A 19,060-nucleotide genomic window follows, 5' to 3' on the forward strand; every position below is an offset into this window, starting at 1 on the left:
AGAAAAATAAAAACACTTGAATTAAACTGTTGAAATACAAACATATGATGGCATAGCAAGCAATGGAGTCTTTTCTCAATCCTCTCAAAGTTATTTCCGTGATTGATCTTAGCCAACTTGCTTATTTTTTATTGCATGGGAGTCTAAAATTCATGCATCTCAATTCCCTCTGTTGACTAAGTTTGCATAATTGTTATATTAATATGGAAATAAACCTTATGATTCCTAAGAAACTGCTAGGGCCATCATATTACTTACACCAGAATCCTAAAAATACACGTATACTTCTCAGTCCCAGACTCCACAAGGCAAAGGAAACTGATCCTGGTGTTATAATGGGGCAGTGCTACCAACTGAACTTCCTAGATTCGGATGAGATGCTGGATGAAGGGAGATTTTAATTGTGTGGGTTTGAGATGATTTATATATATCGATACACTCCTCAAGGTCAGCATCACACGTCAAAAGAACCCACTCATTGTCATCGTCCAAGTACTTGAGATCGATTTTGCTGAAATCTTCTCTATTAAAACGCTTTGCAATCTCTTGTTGCAAGTCTCTAAAACCCCAACTTGGTTGCAAGCTGAACCGTATCTTAACTTCTCCGAACGTAGCTTTTACCCTAATGGCACCCCCGGGTCGTAAATTCTGGCCACCACTTCTTGGCAATGGAGGTAGAGTCTCGAAACTAGAATGCTCTCCAAATGTTTTATGGCTTTGGGATCTTGCAAGAAGCTTTGGCTCCTCTTGATTCAAGGCGTGCAATTCAACATCACTGAGAGCTCTCTTTAGCGCCCCACCAGGGTCTTCCACTGTCAACCCATCCGCACTACCTAAGGCATTGATGCTGGTACTATGCTGTTTTGCTCCAGTGGAGCAACAGGTACTTGAACCAGAACTTTGGCTGCCTGAAGAAGATGGAGATTTTGGAGCAGCAGCTCCTTGGCTGAACATGCCGCTCTCAAGTTGAGTTTCTGATGGCTTTGAATGATTACTGATCTTCAATGATGAAGAAGGACCATTGCCAGAAAAGTTTGGTGAGCTCAGTTCGGGGAAGCTTGAGTAGAATGACCCAATTTGAATAGCACCCTCAGCACCTTGGACTGAGTCAATCACAAGTTGGAGTTTTTTTAGAGAGTGGCCAACCTTCTTAATTTTTCGAGAAGGCCATCGAGTGATCCCATGTTGCCTGCATATCCTTTTCAGGGTTGTGGGGCACACTGCAATTAGAACAAACTCGGTAAGCAACAATTGATGAGCTGGGTACTCTATGCCTGTATAAAGACAAATGGAACAAACTGCTAATGCATGGATGCCCAAGGCATTTACACTATCAATGAGGTATAGTGACATAAAATTCATAGTAACAATGTAATGGGAGAAACCATGCTAAAAACATCATAGAAGGCAAGACACCTGCCATTGTTTTCCCATCATTTAAACCATTCCATAGATATAACTTCCTTCCCTAACTAGATCAAAAGGGTTATTAGACAAATATGCTGTCATTATGGAGACTTTCTCTGGAGATTTAACTCTTCACTCTATCAATATAAATTGGGATGCCTGAACTTATATAACACCCTATACATTGATACACACTCCATTTCAAATGATTAAAGGAAACCTTATTTTGACTGAGCAAAAACAGAATATTGAGATATACTAGGCTAAATCAACCTCTATCTTCACGAGGAGCAGTGCTGCTGCCATTCACCAACAATAGATTGCTGAGAAGAGATAGGCAATGGTACAGATGGATTAATTATGCTTCAATTGTGATAATTATATGAAGTAAAATTATTCAAGCTATATGATCATTTTTAAATTAGTAGTAGTTACTTTATCGATCAGCAAGTAATATTTAGTTGAATTAAACATAAACTGAAGCAAGAATGTGAGGCTTCTCACTGTAATGAAATATTATCCTACCACCAATACTTTTAGCTGCATCTTTAAGACTCCCTGCAAAGTACTGTCGAAGAACCTGCAAGCTGATTGTCTTCTCCATCTTGGTTCGTCTCTTCCCTCCTGCTTTTTTGCCAGCTAATAGTCGATGTCCGCCAGAAGAAGAGGAGTCACCACCACCTCCCTCGACACTAGTTTTGGTTCCAGCATTTTGGTGAAGCTGCCCGAAATCTGAAAGTACCTGCTTATTGTATAACTCTAGCTGAGTGTCTTCCCAATGGGTTGTCACCCTGAACTCTTCTTTTGGTTCTTCTTTTTGATATTCCCATGAGACTGAGACACCTTTACCCTTCTGTTGGGCCTCCATCATGTGGGCAATCCATGATGACTCTTCTGGAGAGTTCTCTTTCAAACAAGAAATCCTAAACTGAGTTTCTTCTTTGTCTGATTTCCCATCTGAAGCAACTACCATTTCCTTAACTGGCAGTATCACTTCTTCCTCAAGCTCCTTGTCCACAACTACATGCAAGCTCTGGCAAGCCTGCTGCATAAAGCTGGACAATGAGTTCAGCATCTGCTTTTGTTCTTCGCTGTCATGACAATCTTTTGGCAAGAATAACTCCAAAACAAATTCAACTGATCCACTAAAAATGCTTTGTAGCGGGATAGCTACAGCGCCACGCAACCCAAACATCCTGGCATGGTGAGAGAGTGGATAATTTGTCTTACTGAAGGCGGTTATATCAGTTACAAAACATTGCTTGTTTGTTGTGAACGCTCTGCCAACTATTCCTTGGCCTCTGAACAGGTGGTGCTCAGAGCAGGCCTCAAGGAAGTCCCAAAAACCTTCATCAGCCAGGCATGCAGCATCCACGGTGGAAACACAATGGTAGAAGTTCTCGTCAGAATGTCGGCATCCACTTTTGCGTTGATTAACGCATGCAGCCCATGTTAGAGCCAAAGGTAGTTTATATGTCTTGCAGACAGATCTTAGAACCTCAACTATCTCAGGCAATGCAGCTTGATACAACTCGTTGTAACCCTGTGAATATAGAGGACTTCTTGAGTCTCAGAAATGAATAATTAAACTTCAAGCAGTTGAAACTAGAGTTTGAAGTAAGCATACTTTTACCTCAACACTAGGAGGAGAGAAGTTATGTGAGCTCCTTAGATCAACAGCCTGCAAACAGATACACTTTATTTAGACAAGAATATGAGGAACGAAGTTGCTGCTATAGTTCACAGGTGACAAATGATTACTATTATAAACAAATAAATGACCATTGGAACTTCTGAAAGGTTTTTTATTTATTTAATTTTTCTTTTTCAAAAAAGAAAAGTCAATTACTAAATAACAAATACAACAAAGTTGTGACTATTAAAATGAAGAAAAATGAGAAAAATTAGGGACAATTGTTCCATTAAAATACACAAAATAAGTAACAGTAAAAGGATTAAGTATAATTGCCACCAGTACAACACATCACATACAAGAAGCATTATGGAATGAGACAAATGCATATTCAGAAGCAAGAAGAGTTTAGAGACAACTTTTATCGATATATTTAAACATAAAAGATGTCCTGAAATTCAATATGAAAACTGTATACATTGTGGTAATTAGTTATTACAGTGTTAAAATGAACTCGTGAGGCTGGTTCCGATTGTTTCCTTTCCATCCCAACTTTCTTCGACCAAAAGTTAATACTATAACTTAATAGCTCTTGATCAGTTTACTGATTAAATTATCAGAACTTCAGATGATAAATAAAGAAGAAGGAGAAGAAGAAGAAGAAGAAAAAATAAGGACCTCAAGAGCTTTGCAAACGTGTTCAAGTTCAGGGCGATAATTGATCTTTTGAGTAGTTGTGACAATCTCAACGACACCCAAGCAAGTTCCACTCCCTCGTTCAAAAACAGGAAGAGCAAGAGATCCTCCAACATTGTACTTATGTGCAAAATTAATGCGTGGATATTCATCACTTCTGAAGAAACGAACATCAGGTGTCCACTCAGGCAACTTCCCCAAATATACACGGCCAGGCAACCCCACTGATTCCTTTGAATCCTCCTCGGCAGGGAAGTTATAGGATTTGGAGACATCTCTAAAAATTTCGAGACTCTTGCAATTTGTATTAAGAGAGTACGGCTGGCCTTCAGTAGTAAGCACATGTTTGCCTTCTCTTTTTACAGGCACCCAGATTTGGATAAGAACATCCCTATCTTTTGTACATTCCTTCAAATATCCAATAGCTTCCATTAGTCTCTCTTTCACAGATGAAGAAGAACCGGATTCTGCTCTTGGCCCTATCCACCATCTACTGCCCAACTCAGTGCCTTCAACTATAAAACTTCCAGGTTGTGATAAAGAAGTAGCAGTTCCAACAGCCGCCCAGTTTTGAGATTGACTTTTAGAAAGGTCCTCAATTTTGGGTAAAGGAGGGGGAGGAACATTCCTTTCTGTCTCTCCTTGATGCATTGGATGTGAGTTTATAGTAAAAGGAACAGTACTAGACCCAGATACAGGCAAACACTGAGAAGGGTCATTCGGACCACTCGATGATGAAGGACCAGGCTCCGTAAAGTTGAATCCATCGCTAGTCTCTAACCAGCATCCTTCGAACAAGAGTTCATCCATAAAATCCAAATCCATGGCAGCATCAGACAAGTTCCCGAATGTAGAATTTGGTGTAAATCCACCATCACCATCCATGTCGAAAAACGCTTCAAATTCCCTTCTAACAGAGCCTATATTACATCCGAATTGCAAACACTATCATGACCCGAAACACAAAAGTACAGTAAAGATGAAAAACAAAAAGAGGAACTTCCAGGAAAGATTCCTTTCGCCAGTATCCAAAAACCCAATCTGTCCGAGGCGCAGAAACATCGTTCAACAAAAATTTGTTTTGATTGAACTGCAATCAGAAATGCATTTCAGAGGAAGAAACCTACCATAGTATCACCATAGTTTCAGCCATAGTTAATACAAAAACACATAACTACTACAAAAATATACTCTTCAATTGTACTTGTTCTTTTAAACAACTTAAAATTTTAGTCGACTCGAACAAAATGATCCCCACAAGTCCAACATCAGCTTTCCCCAGACAATAATCACAAGCATCATCCTTTGAACTTGTATTATCAATAATTCTAAATTCCCCCTCAAACAAACACAAATTAAAACACCATAGTAAAAAATTAAAAAGAAGAAAACCCCATGCCTTGAAACTCTTTCTTGCATACAAATTCAAAAGCTTACCATTAATAGAAAGTTCAAAAAACGAAAGCGACTCACTTTTTTGCAAAGAATCTTCGAGAAGAACCCAGTTTGGTACTCTGGGTTTCTCTGTCTGTGTAGTGTTGTACTATAGACTTTGAGTGAAGCAATCTAAATCTTAAGAAAGATGTGGCTCTGTTGAATGAAAGTTCCCTTTGTGTTCCTTCTTACAAAGACCACAACCGCATAAAAGGGCTAAAAAACAAGGAGAGAAAATGCAGTACAAGGCAATTTGCATCACAGTGATTTTATCATCATCAGTACTTTTTGGTGGTCTCCTCCTCGGTGGTGTGTTATTGTAGAGTATAATCTCAGTCTATGCGCGTGAGGAATCTTCTCCCCAAGGAAACATGAGGACCCACATCAACAGCCAATCAGATTTTCTCATTCCTCAGTCGTTCTTTGCACTACACCCTAAAGGCAAGTGTGTAAAAGGTAACCGTACAAAACATGAGACAAATAAAAAGATGAAAAAAAAAACCAAAACTAAAATCTGGGTTCTGCCTGCGGACATCAGTCAGTTTAATGAAACAGGGCTTTCCCCCAAAGTTTAAAGCTGGAGCTAACGTTTGAATGTTTCTTTCTTCTTAAAAATTTTTGGGGTTATGTTAGATCGGTTGTCCTTTAGCTTGTTCAGATTCTCTGCATTCTATTATATTTAATAAAAGGACTTGTTTATTTGTGATATTTTATTTATTTTATTCTTTTTTTTGTATTTTTATAATTACAAAGTACGTTCCATGATAGAGATTCTTGCTCAGACCTGTTCTATCGAAATAAGTTCTTTCACTTGACTCAAGATTCTTGGACAGCCACATATGCTAACTTGGTTTTGACCTCTTGATCATGGTTTTGTTTCTTGATAAATTTCTTTCTCTTTTCTTTCTATAATTAGTAAGATGAAGCTCAACCAAAGGGTTACTAATCCCTTGGGACTTGACCCCATATATATCATTATAGGGGAAGTTTTGCAGAACATGAATTCTAGAATTGATTTTTCCATTTTCCTTCTGACCAAGAAAATGGAAGCAATCCATCTTACTTGAGAGATGATTGGAGAAGAATTGTCACATTTAGATTTTCTTTTTTTTTTTTTATGGTTTGGGAAGAGGATGGAGGGACCATGTATTTCTCTCTTTCTTCTAGTAAGGGGTTAATTCTACCCATCACTTCCAATGTTTAACTTATATGTCAATTTCATCCCTAATTAAACTTTAAATTTTATGGAAAAATGTACTCAATGATTTATTTCATACTATTAACTATACCCTTCCATTTATGAAGTTGTCAGCCTAAAATAAAACAAGGATGTCATAATCCATGTGGAACAAGTTTGAAAAATTATGTTTTGTCATGTTGGATATGACAAGCATTTTACTGTTTTCAGCACTTATAATTCTATTCTAAAGGAATAATATTTTGATATTGCATATTGAAAGAAAACAATGATCCAAAGGATTTCTAACTAATACAGATTTAAACAAGGAAAACCCTTAACTAATAGGAATGAGATTTATATTTCTTTCAAGGACAATTATAACACTTTTAGCCAAAATTAAACAAGCTTTCTCATTATACTTTTTAGGTAAGTTAATCCATATATCTTTTCCCTTAATGAAGAAGGTTTTGCTTTCGGAGTTTGAATTATTAGCTCAAAAGGAAAAAATTGATCATGTATACGTAACTAAGACGATATTTAGAGATCATGTTACCATTGGCTTCTATTGTGACACCCTTTTAAAAAAATAAAAAATTCAAAATTACGGTAATCGTGATCATTCGTCACATGACATGATTTAATCTATGAAATGTGCTTATCTTACACGAATAAACTTAAATTAAATAATTTATGTCAAATAATTACAATATTATGACTAAAGTTCACTAGTAATAAAATAACATTAAACTTTTTTCCCTTTAGCAATCTAGTTTAGACCACATTTTCATGATTTATAAAACTTGCGCCTACAATTCCACAATCCTTAGGAAGTTTAGATAATCAAGTTTGCAAGGGTCAGTTTTATGCAGAAAATTGTTCCAATACACTGTGTAAGTGGCTCTCAAGATTTCGGGGGGCCATGAATATCAAGCCATGACCTCTCTTCCCTTCTTCCTGCTTTGCTCGAGTCGCCGCATCCCAGCAAATGTATAATTAGCCACGGATTATTTTATGCTTAACAACAATTAAATGTTTAATTTAACCACCTTAATTTATGTTTATGATTCAGATGTGGAATCCTGATGAGTCATGACCTGTATGGCCTCCTTAAATCTGATTGCTTGGGCAATACAGGCACGGCCAACCCATGCTGCTTTTCAGGAAACAATAACAGTTTCACCCACAAAAACAATCCCATATGTGCAAACTAAAAATATTTGATTAAGCTAAAATATATGTACTTGATTCAAATTTGGCAGGCCCCATTCTGATGATTCCAGCTGCAAGTCAACATCAGGTTCCTCTAGTTTTTTGATGTATGTTTCTTCCTTTTGAACACTTTCCAACCTTAGCTGCTTGCCCCAATAACCCTCTCCCCAGTCATGGACTGCCATAATAACTTTGGGATCATGGAGGAAAAGGGCCTTCCATTACTTTATACTAACATATATCTTAATACATTTATGGATTCCAAGGTAAGGGTTTTTCTGGTTTTTTTCCTTTTTCTGATGAATGAGATTGAAGGAGTATTGTGCAGCAGCAATATCACTTGCTTTTCCTTGGCAGACGTATGATTTATTTGATTTGTGAGGTTCCGTATCAGGAAACTGTGATCGTGAGTTGAAGTCTTGATAATTTAATGTTCTTCATCATAGAGCATATGCATTGTAGTTTTGAAAATTAAGCTGGTGTATATGCAAACATGAAAACGATGTTATATATTTAATGACTTTGATTAGTCATCGAAAGTGATAGATAATGTTAATCAATAGCCAACCTATGACTGCATCTAAAAGTTTAAATACTGATTAATCAACTCACTAAAAATAATTTTGCTTTAGGGTTGCTTTCGCCCATAATTTTATGTCAGTTGATGTGGTGTAAAGCTTTCGGATTAAGATTATAATAAGCATAAAAAAAATCGAGTAAAATCGTGATTAGTATATCGATGACAATGTTAATTAAAGGGGTCTCCTTATGTGCATTCCACACAAATCTCTTGTTTAAAAGCCAAAGTTTATGCTGTATTATTGTATGGTTTAGTGATGGATCTGTTGAGCCTGACCCCATCCCCACTTGTTTCCTCCATTTCCATCCTCAGCCAATGGTTTTTTCCTCTCTGACATCAGGCATCTTGTCAGAGTTTAAGTTTTGCTAATCAACTACAAGTGGGGGAACCCTTAATTATATATGTTTCTATGGTATATGTTACAGCACTGTTAGTCATAACTTCCGTAAAGTTTTAGAGAAAGGGTCTCAAGTGATTAATGTAAACTTAATTTTATTACTTATGTAAGTAACATGAATACTTCATTTCAGTGTCAAAGTATATATGCAATACCCCTCCAAGGGATCAAGATTTTATATCCTTAATGGCTTAATAAGATTTGCCACTGTTTTTGCCTATTATGGATTTTAACATTGTTATAGCTGATCAGATCACAATCATAGATGCCAAAAACCCAGCAAACTACTATATTCTGTGGTTGATACATCTGTTTATAATTGATTACTCGAAAATCGTAGAAAAACTATATTCAGGCTGTTGATTTTGATACAATTCGATAGCTGATACAACCCTTTTTTTATCAGTATGTACTTCGGCACCTAAACATTTAATTTCTGTCTTCAATAATGACATCAAAATATCATAATATGATATATACCAGGGACCTACGTTTCTTGTATTGACCCAACAAGCTGATCAGACTACGTAGAAATATCTGTTTCATTGTTTGTCTGAGTTGCATACACATCTAATTAAGGGAGAGATTGAGTTGTGCTTTCAGTATCATTGATTCTAACTACTTAAAATCTCTAGCACGAAGATGCTACTATCAGAAAGGGGAAAAGAAAAGAAAAGGTAGAATAGTTTTAAGTGAGTGATTACGTGACGGATCAGCAATCTCATAAGTCAACTCTATCATTTCGATGGGTAGAGGAGAAAAAAATTAATTGTGTTTTGACTGTGGATTGCACGGGCAAATAGAATCAATGCAGATACTAAAGGGATTCACCATGGATATCCCCTCCACACTTTTTTCTTTTTTTATATACTTGTAATGGAGATTCTTCTGCTTAAAATACTTGCTAAGTGAACTCATGATTTATGAGGTTAGATATTATCTGATGTGGGCTTGAGTTGGATAATGAAGAAGCCATCAGAATTATTACAAATAGTACTTATCAGAAATGAGCTCGAGTTGTGACAGTTGACATTGACTTGTTCAAAATAAATTTCTTTCTTTTCTAGATAATGAACCTTTCAAGTGCGTAACACATCAGAATTCTGGTCAGATGAATCTGTACTTGTGATTCTGAAGGAGACAAGTTGAAAAGGGGAAGAGGGAAAATGAAGGGTGGAGCCATGCCCTGAACCTTTACAGGGAGTTAATGGAGATGAATTTTGGATTGAATCAACGCCATTTGATTTGTATATTACATAATCATGAGACTTAGGGGAGCACAAAACCATGTGCACACCCGAAAAAGTATTAGTATAAATTTTCTACCATGCACTGATTGGGTCGAGGGGAGATACTGGGAGGATTCATATTGGATTCAAATTTTATTTAGAAGGTGGAATCAGACAAGAATCATTGACAAATTAACAATTCCCCAAAGGATTAGATAATCAGTTTTACACTTCAGCTAGCTGTCTCTTCTTATTAAAAACAGATTCTAGACACTTACGTGTCCAATGGACAGGTGGATGAATCAGTGACGAAATCTCCCTCTAATCAAAGAAACGGATTAAAGAATATTGTCAATGAGGCTAGGGTCAGCTGAAGGGCTGTGATGCAGTTAGATGGCTCATAAACTAAGTCAAATCCATGCACGCACCTAAGGGTTACACGGTATTTGGTACACATTTGATTGAGAATAAATTGTCGCTGCTTGATGAATAACTCGGACTTGAAGAAAGAATCTGTCTTTCTTCAGGCTGCAGAGATACTCCTCACCATGGTAATGGTAAATTCTGATATACTATAATCCAGTTTATCAATTTTCTGCTATAATTATATAAAATTCTGACCCTTTATTCATTTTAATTTCAAAAATTTTGTAGGATACTAATAAAATAAACTAAACCCGAGAACAAGCAAGTGTCATGGTTGGTTTGCAGAAATTAATGAGTTGTGGATGCTAGCATCATCAGCAGGCAGCTATACCAAGAAAATGAGAAATTTCAATGTGGGTGTGCCTAGGACCTAATAGAATATATAGTACTTACATATATATATATATATTCTATTCATAAATAATTGACCAAAACCCTCAAATTTTATATATGCAGAAAAGGTGCAAAGCATTTCTAAAAGTTAAAAAGAACCGCCCCAATTATTAAAAATTTAAAGAAAGGAATGAGAATACATTTAGGCTTATGTAATGGTGGATATATATGGGCAAATTCCACTTCACAAACTATTGATGGATAAATGACCTTTTGCATAATATAGAAACTACTGATACAATGACGGAGACATGATCTTTTCAATTCTGTAATTACTATTCTTATTCCACTTTACAAACAAAATAGAAGGGATTTGCAGCGACTTTTAGATCATCACCTTGAAGATTCATTCATCATGCTAATATAAGTAACAGGTTTCAATGGCACAAACCAACCACATATCTGGGGATTCTTGAAGCCTACTGGTGATAAAAATCCTGCCAGGTTGTTGGTGAAAGGATAGGCAGAATACAAGCTTTTCTGGATTAATACCATTCATCTTCTCTCTTTATGCACTTCCTTTAGGCCTTAACCCCCCATGCTTTTTAGCACAAAGAATGTAATTCCAGCCCCCCCTTTTTTTATGGCTTTATTTTTTGCTTATCATGTTCAGCCATCATTTCATTTTAACTGTTAAGCATGTGAATGTCATATGATTTTATGCTTCCATATCCAATAATACAAAATCTTTTGCTGTGACGTTAACTTGCTGAAGCTTTTGATTCATGATCAGGAAGCGTGGTGGTCCAATATTCTCCTGTCTTCACAAGAGAATCATAAGAATGTATTAAGACAATATTGAATGGCATTGAAGTCAGGGACCAGGAAGTTTCTCAGAGTACTTTAGTTAAAATACATATTCTATAATGACCATGTACTTGTTTCAATGTATTCTGTTCATCTTAATTTGCTATCGAAAAGCTATACTGTGGTCCTCAACATTGCTTTTAAACTCTTAAGTACACAGACATATCATTTGGAATGTTAGGAATGGTATCAATCTCTACTTCTAGAATTTTCCAAACAGATTAGCAAATGTCACTTTGTCTTAAAGTCGAATTGCCGCATATAATGATCAGATTCAAGGTGGTTGAGAGGAAAAAAAAAATGGAGGACCACATGTCCACAAATTCTAATTATTGAAGAAACCCAAAGGGTAAACCCCCATGCTTAAGCTGCCTCCAACTGAAGCATCTGCTGAGTTTAGAACTGAAAACTACATCAACATAAATGAGGATATCTATAGAATAAAATGATATCTGATTGACCAAACTCAGACATACAGAAATTTTTAGAGCAATTTTTTTTTTCCTGATGCAATAAAATTTCTGTCCCAACTCAATCCTTCTTACCATCGGAGTTAGGCACCAAGGCCAAAGTGGAATTTTAAGAAAAAAAAGAACATAAATGTGAGATGAAATGAGCAGATTCACCAACATTCCCACTTGAAATAGTTTATTAGTTACCAAAGAAGTTAATATAGACATTATGTCAGAGCATGTTACAGACTGATCTCTTCAAGGAAAATTTGCAAGATTTCTTCCACCATACTCTAGTCATTTTTCTGTTTAATTTGGTCTGGATACTCCAATCATTTGCAACTCTTGAAATCAATTCATCCAACTTAGAACAAACAGTGTGTCACATACTTTTCTGCAAAATCTACATGGAACTCTATTGCTCAAATTGGTAAGAATCTGTGGAGATCTCCATTGCACATGTTTCTCTCCTTTTTCATTGTTGTAACTTATTTATCCATTAGTATAGTTTGGGATGCTGGATGAAGAGTGTTTCTTGTCATTAAATTATCCAAATTTTGAGTCAAATTAAGCAAACCACAAATTGGCCATAACAAGTCCTTTCCAAATGGATAAGGACACAAAGTTCTTAGTTAAAAGACACTGATTTCATCATGGGTGTTTGGCCCAACTTATGGAAGAGCCTTTCTACAGCAAAAGCAGAGAAAGCTTTTGGTTCTTCCCATGGTTGCTTTATTCCCATTTTTTGTAGTCTGTCTATGAGTCTTATTTATGACCATCTTAGACTATTTATGTTTGGGATTCAGCTAAAAAGTTTTAAGTATTTCAGCACATAAGATATGTGCTTACATCAAATCCTGTGTATGCCACCATTCAGTCTCATTAAAAAAGAAAATGTGCCATTTCATCACTACCTTTCATTATCTCTTCATAGTGTTGGGAGGACTGAACCAATAAAGAATTAAACAACTATAATAAAAATGTTATTGAGCATTTTAATTTCATTTTAAGAAATCCATATTCAAATATCAGGTATACAGAATAATTCTAATCCTAGGTTACAAGTCACATACAACTTTAGCAAAGATGCCGGATAAAAGAATTCATGCTTTCTTCAGAGGCCTAACCTCAAATCCAAAGCTAGGCCTGAAGAATGAGAAGAAGATGGATCAGTTTCAACCGGGGCAGGCAAATTCAGGTCCAGACCGCAATCTTCCCTTGCTGCCAAAAGGTTGAGACCTTGGTTCGGTGATGTCTCATCCCCTTTCTCCCAATGGCACCTCTTATGCCCACCTAAGGCTTGACCAGTAGGGAACACCCTCAAGCAAATGCTACACTTGTGCCCCAAAACCATCATCATCTTACTATTGTCTTCCACATTTTCTTTCACTATGCCATCTTCATCACCGCTTTGATCCTCAACCTCACAGCCATCACTTCTTGTTATCGCGAAACAACCCTTCACATTCTTGTGACTAGCCCTGTGGCCCCCCAATGCTTGGTGTGACCCGAAAACCTTCTTGCAACTTGAGCATTCGAACCGGAAGTTTGCACCCAAATTTGCCCCTAAAGCATCATTTTCTTGAACCCCTTGTTGAGAACTTGTACCACATTCGCTCTCATTAGCAGCAGGACCATTAGCCAGCATCAGCAAAGCTTCTGCAGTCTCATGATCCTCCTCAGTCATCAAGACCTCCACTTTATTCGTCTGCTTAACAGGGGAAACAGGCCGGCGATAATTGGGAGGGGGATTAATTCCACGCCACTGCCGCTCAGGGTGACATCTCATGTGTCCGAAAAGTGCTTTCCATGACCAAAACTTCCTCCCACACTCACTACAAGGCCGCGTAATCTTTGGTGCAGAAGGGTCAGGTTTTTTGGTATATTTAGGCCTGGAAACGGTTCTAGGACTAGTCGGGAATTGACCAGCATCGCTCTTCATCAACTTGGACCGTTTCTTGCGGGGATTCGGATCATAATTCACAGCATGGCTCGACGAGGAAGGCAGTTCCGGGATGTTGTGTTGGCTAGGAGGAGGAGGGAATCGAAACCCTGGATCAGAATCACTGTTTTCATTCATATTTTAGAACAAAGAATGACGAAGAGACAATGAAGAATTGAAAGAGAAGAAAAAAAGTGTAACAAGGGTGGATGTCTTGCTTATGTAGGAGTGTTGGCAGTTACTAGATTATGGGACAGGGAAGTTTTTGAATTGGGCGGTTTTTTTCAGTTGGGTGTTGGAAACATGGGGTGGTTACCTTGGCCTTAGCCTTTGCCGCAAGGTTGTGCTTCACTGCACTTACCGAGCATTGAATCTAACGTGCACTCTTAACATGGCAGCCTATCAGCATGCTATGCTTTGGTCCTGGGTAAAAGGTTCAATGATTCATTGCTTCAATGCTATTTATAAAGGGAATCGAAAGCATATTTAACAAAATAAAACCATCATACGATTGTCAAATGTTCTATTGAAATTAATGGTAGAGGAATTAATAAATCAACTTATTTGAAAAAGTATTGAAAATGTTTTTCAAAAAAGTTTTTCAATATTTTCTCATGTTTAGAATGGAGAAAATATAAAAATAAATGTAAAAAAAATTTCGGGTCAATGAAATTAAACCTATTGATTTAAAAAATTTGTCCTACATTCTTTAGGCATAAAACAATTTACCAATAACAAACTCTCCTCCCCTCTCTCCGATTTAGGAAAAGTAGATGTCTTATATAATTGATGAATTAATTAATATTCTTCTGATGTCATGGTGAAAAATTTTTGAAGATGCATGGATTGTGATGAAAATTTTTTCACATAGTGATTCAATTAAAAAAAAATTATTTTCCATAATCTATCCAAGTAACAGCTTTGAATAGGAGTGCATTGGAGAGTTGAAAATTTGACTTGGAACTCCTTGGAGCTCAATATTCCTATCCTTTCAGGATGCTAATCTAGTCTAGCTTTTACCTTTTGTTTATTCTTCTGACTCACGTTCTTTCACCCCCTCCACCCTTTTACATCCAAGCATTAGGATTTTAGTTGTTGTTAAATGTCTTTGCAAGCCCGAGCTGGCGGCACAAGCTAGAGAAAGATCCCACTTAGCTGGCTGAACACTTAAACCCTGAGCTTTTAGGAGAACCTTGGGCATACTCAACCCCAAAATCAAATATAAGAAGCCAATTTAACAGGAAAGACTAGGCTTGATAGCAGCAAATTGAAGGATCATTTCAACAATATACGACAGTAGTGTTTGAATTTGATTCTGTTCCATAGCTTTTGCTAGGAAAAATATACAGAGGATATTCCAAGTTGAAACTACAATAAATACCAGATAGTGAGCACAGAGGTGACCACTGCAGAAAGACTAGGAGGAAGGAACAAGTGTGCACTTTTGTGCACCTGCTCTGGATGGATAGGTTACAACACTTACTACCTTGCACTTGATGCCTTTTATTTGTAGGACTGATCTGGTTGACTGGAGGGTGCTTTAGCCACCTTCATAGTTTTTCCCAATACATTTAAAATGCCAACACGCTGCATCTCTTTTGCTGTTACAACAGAGAAAGAAAACAGAATAGATTGTATCAAATTCCTGCTGTATAAAGATAGTAATAGATGATAAAGAATCGCATAAAGCAAAAAGATGGCACAATGCGAATGCCACTAATGCCATGCCACAAAGATTATAGACCTCAAACCACTTCCCAGTCACAACTGCTTTGTTGCTACAAAGTTGTGATCACAAAATATGATATATATGAATCTTGAAAATCACCAAATAATTGCAGTGAGGGTGTGTTATAAACATAGTATACCTTGACATCCTAAACATAATCTGTTTAAGCTTATGTTTATATCTATACATACATGCATACAGATAATTGAACCAAAATGCAAAAGGCAGCCCCATAAAAAATAACAAAACAAACGCATAGATATTACCTTCCTCCAGTGAGAGCTGAATTGATCTTTTTTCAAGCTCAATAGCATGTCTGCTGAGTCCAACTGCAGAAAGAGATCGAAGCACTGCCAAGATAACATAAATAAATTTGCAAATCAGTACTATAACAATTTTACAATTGAAAGAGTAGAACATGATAAGACTGATTTCATTGAAACACATGGACATACTCTGGATATAATCCTCTTGATTGGATTGGTCCAACATTTTCAAAAACATCTGCAATTCATAATACCGCTCTTCCCAATGAAGTTTTTTATTTCCTTTTGGACTATCTAACAAAGAGGCAGCAGAAACAGCTGGATGTTGATTGGATTCTGATGATGCTAATCTCATAGCAGACTTTCCAAGAGGTAATAGTACTGACGGTTTTGCAGATGAACTTGTCAAGGAAGCCATTGGGAGTGGTGCAAATGCTGGAAAACAAGAAACTTTTGGCTCCTTTATTTGGGCTCTTTTTTGGTTAATTTCCTCCATTTGACCAACTTGCGTCAGCTGTTGGCAATTACTTATGCTGGTACCGTCAAAAGCACTGCTTTTCCCTAATTCTGCTTCAGATTTTCTACGGACATAGACAAGATGCCCACTTGCAGCACTATTGCTTCGAGATTGGCAGTGGGAGGGGCTCACAGGGCATTCAGGGGATGGTCTCTTGGTACCAGAAAACTTAATAGGATCAATAACAGGTCCTCTATCTTTAGAAAATGGGGAGCTTCCCGTGGAGTTGGGCACAATTCTATTTTCGTTCTGCAGATCTCTCAATGGTGTCTTCTTTGCACCAACTGGAGGTTGCTTATCACAAGTGGGCGAGTTATTTTCTGGATTCCGCAGTCCATATTCACTGAATTTAGAGTCTATTCTTTGTTGAACCATCTGATGGTGTTTGATTCTGAAAAAGGTAATCAGAAGACCATGGTCATGCTAGCGGAATCCAAATTAAAATTAATCACGTGGATTTTAAACTAAAGAAGGAAAAACAGCTAGTTGGAGATAAATTCTACAACCTGAATGACCAAATATAGCTTTGTGGCTTCAATACCCGTTGTTTTCTATAATTGACCAGACATCAAAATAAATTACCCTAGATTTTGGCTGAAACTGAAAATAACTTAGATTATTAAGTGAAATTAAGCAACCAAAGCTGTAATCAGTACACAACAATAGATCACTCAAGAAAATTGGGTCAGATCCATAAAAGCAAAACCAAGCAGACTATGACATCCCAAACTTGTGATAAGAAAATCATTAAAGCAAAAGATAAAGAAACTAAACTATTTGATTTTGTCAACATTTCTCATCACAAACATGACATAACAATATATTCACACAATAATAGCCGTTCATGTTTTAAATTTGTTAAGTAACACAATTCTATGAACAACACTTTAAATGGCAAAAAAGACTGAAATAGAATAGTAGCAATTTTGTGTAATGAAATTTAATAATCTTGATCACATTTTGTTTATCACATATAACATTTACCTCTTGAACCTTCTCTTCATGTTTAGAATCATGTATGAGCACAATTGTACACAATGGCCATTCAAATAACTTTCTAAAAGAACAAAGATCGGAAAGATTTTCACAAGTTAAGGAGTTTTCATGCAAGGAGTTTGACCTTAGGCAGAACATAGCTCAAGGGAAGTGAATGATCTACGGTTTAGAATCCCTGACACAAAGTTTGTGATTATGGATGAATATCAAGGCAATAAAATGTTTAGGAAAACAACCTACGTATTGTAAAAAGTTGGCCTCTATTTTCGCTTTTCTATCTTATTAACTAAAGTTTACTACAACACATCCTCTCTAATTAATGTTAATAAAAGTCACATTGTTTTCTTTTCAAATTGCATGAGTTATTTGCCACTACTGGGATGAAAACAAGAAGCAGATGATCAAAAGAAAAGGCATACTATACTTAATATTACCTTGGAAAAAAGGAATTTGTTTAGCTAACAATAATAAGATACCATCATCACCTGTCTGTCAAATCTGGACTAGTTTTATCTGATTATGGAAATATGAATTTGCAATTATTGCATCTCAGAACTATTAACAACCACCATAGACGTTGAAGGTTAACTAGGCACGTATCTGTAATCAAATTAAAAATGGAATTCATATCATTTGAGAATAAAGTTGATACTAATTACGTTCACAAATGAATCATCATGTTTGAAATCAATAATCTTTTCAATTCCAAACAAAGAAAACTATAGATTTCCGATAAGCACGACAAAATCTTATGAAATTCATTAAACATTATCTAGGTATCTTATAAAACAGTAAATGCCACGTAAATGATACATGCATTCTCCATGCATTTAGGTCTAATTTTATTTTCTCCAAACTAGGCATTACAAAATGTAACACAATAAGGTTTTTTTCACTCACATTGAATGCAAGATATTTTAACTCAATAAAAGACAGAACTGAAGTTTACATGAACTAAAAGCAGCACTTAACAATCACAAACAGAGAGAATCCAAAATGGATTCAGACATTTCCACACTAAGAACTGCATTCTTTCACTTTCATTTTGATTCTACCAATAATGCAAATGACAAATTGCATGAATACAAAGACCCAGTACCCAGGGTGGTTCGTTTAACACAAATTAATCAACTTTTTGAGACATGGGTTCTCTAAAATGAATTGAAAAAACAATACCCATTCAATCATAATGCAGAAATATGCAACAAGATCGAAATATTCATGCAATGCTATTAAAGTTGATCATATTCAAAACACTCAAAATTACCTAACAAAGCCAAAAGAAAAGGCAACGATTAAGGAAAGTGAACTTGTAGAATTCAGTACTATGGAGAAAAACTTGAATTAAAAGAAAGCCCGACAAGACATTTACCTTAGCACATTGAAAACCCAGAGGAAGAGAGAAAGAAAGAGAAAGATCGGTTTCAAAAGCAAGCAACTTTGCCTCTAAGGCTCTACCAAAGTAGTTTAATTTACCGTTCAGTCCTTTGTACTTTCCAGTTGGTCGTTTACATCCCTAACGGGTATTCGGAATATTCTAACATAATACCCTAAACTTTCGAGCATTTATGGAATTCCCCAACTTTTTAAAACATGCCATTAAATGTAATTATGCTTTGTTATTTGATTTCAAGTCCAACGCTTACCAATGAAGTCATATTCATTTAAGCTTGTAATTACGTTTCTTTGTATTACTTTTTCCTCTAACAATGGACAATACTAAAGTTTTCTTTACGAAAACATGTGACGGAAAGAAAAATAAGAAAA

General features: G+C 36.3%; 3 protein-coding genes across 7 annotated transcripts; all 3 read right to left on the reverse strand.

Moving 5' to 3' along the window:
- Positions 1–5,579, reverse strand: LOC18607397 (protein NLP2). Of its 3 annotated transcripts, none has more exons than XM_007041551.2 (5): positions 5,210–5,579; positions 3,719–4,826; positions 3,041–3,088; positions 1,933–2,950; positions 1–1,220 (listed from the first exon to the last, which is right to left on the reverse strand). In XM_007041551.2, the coding sequence occupies exons 2-5, from the start codon at positions 4,619–4,621 to the stop codon at positions 331–333; spliced, it is 2,859 nt and encodes a 952-aa protein (XP_007041613.2). In that variant the 5' UTR covers positions 4,622–4,826; positions 5,210–5,579; the 3' UTR covers positions 1–330. The 3 variants fall into 3 exon arrangements, with proteins under 3 accessions (XP_007041613.2, XP_017971586.1, XP_017971585.1); XM_018116097.1 differs by having other exon boundaries at positions 3,719–4,859; XM_018116096.1 differs by having other exon boundaries at positions 5,174–5,579.
- On the reverse strand, positions 12,849–14,176 carry LOC18607398 (zinc finger protein ZAT3). Its single transcript, XM_018115122.1, has one exon. It carries the CDS (start codon positions 13,921–13,923, stop codon positions 12,958–12,960), a length of 966 nt encoding a protein of 321 aa, XP_017970611.1. The 5' UTR covers positions 13,924–14,176; the 3' UTR covers positions 12,849–12,957.
- On the reverse strand, positions 15,019–18,756 carry LOC18607400. 3 transcript variants are annotated; one of them, XM_007041555.2, is made up of 6 exons: positions 18,666–18,718; positions 17,728–17,893; positions 16,804–16,897; positions 15,970–16,688; positions 15,781–15,864; positions 15,019–15,386 (listed from the first exon to the last, which is right to left on the reverse strand). In XM_007041555.2, exons 4-6 carry the CDS (start codon positions 16,670–16,672, stop codon positions 15,289–15,291), a joined length of 885 nt encoding a protein of 294 aa, XP_007041617.2. In that variant the 5' UTR covers positions 16,673–16,688; positions 16,804–16,897; positions 17,728–17,893; positions 18,666–18,718; the 3' UTR covers positions 15,019–15,288. The 3 variants fall into 3 exon arrangements, with proteins under 3 accessions (XP_007041617.2, XP_007041618.2, XP_007041619.2); XM_007041556.2 differs by lacking the exon at positions 16,804–16,897; XM_007041557.2 differs by lacking the exons at positions 16,804–16,897; positions 17,728–17,893 and having other exon boundaries at positions 18,666–18,756.

Source organism: Theobroma cacao, chromosome 2, assembly GCF_000208745.1.
Source record: "Theobroma cacao cultivar B97-61/B2 chromosome 2, Criollo_cocoa_genome_V2, whole genome shotgun sequence".
NCBI classification, from domain to species: Eukaryota; Viridiplantae; Streptophyta; class Magnoliopsida; order Malvales; family Malvaceae; genus Theobroma; species Theobroma cacao.

Coding starts and splice junctions, on each gene's coding strand:
- LOC18607397 (XM_007041551.2), bottom strand. CDS start 4,621: ATGGATGGTGATGGTGGATTTACACCAAATTCTACATTCGGGAACTTG. Junction 2,951..3,040: donor TCTCTCCTCCTAGTGTTGAG/GTAAAAGTATGC, acceptor CTATATTCACAG/GGTTACAACGAGTTGTATCA. Junction 1,221..1,932: donor TGCAGCTAAAAGTATTGGTG/GTAGGATAATAT, acceptor TTCTAATTGCAG/TGTGCCCCACAACCCTGAAA.
- LOC18607398 (XM_018115122.1), bottom strand. CDS start 13,923: ATGAATGAAAACAGTGATTCTGATCCAGGGTTTCGATTCCCTCCTCCT.
- LOC18607400 (XM_007041557.2), bottom strand. CDS start 16,672: ATGGTTCAACAAAGAATAGACTCTAAATTCAGTGAATATGGACTGCGG. Junction 15,865..15,969: donor TCAAGAGGATTATATCCAGA/GTATGTCCATGT, acceptor TTATCTTGGCAG/TGCTTCGATCTCTTTCTGCA. Junction 15,387..15,780: donor TCAGCTCTCACTGGAGGAAG/GTAATATCTATG, acceptor CTGTTGTAACAG/CAAAAGAGATGCAGCGTGTT.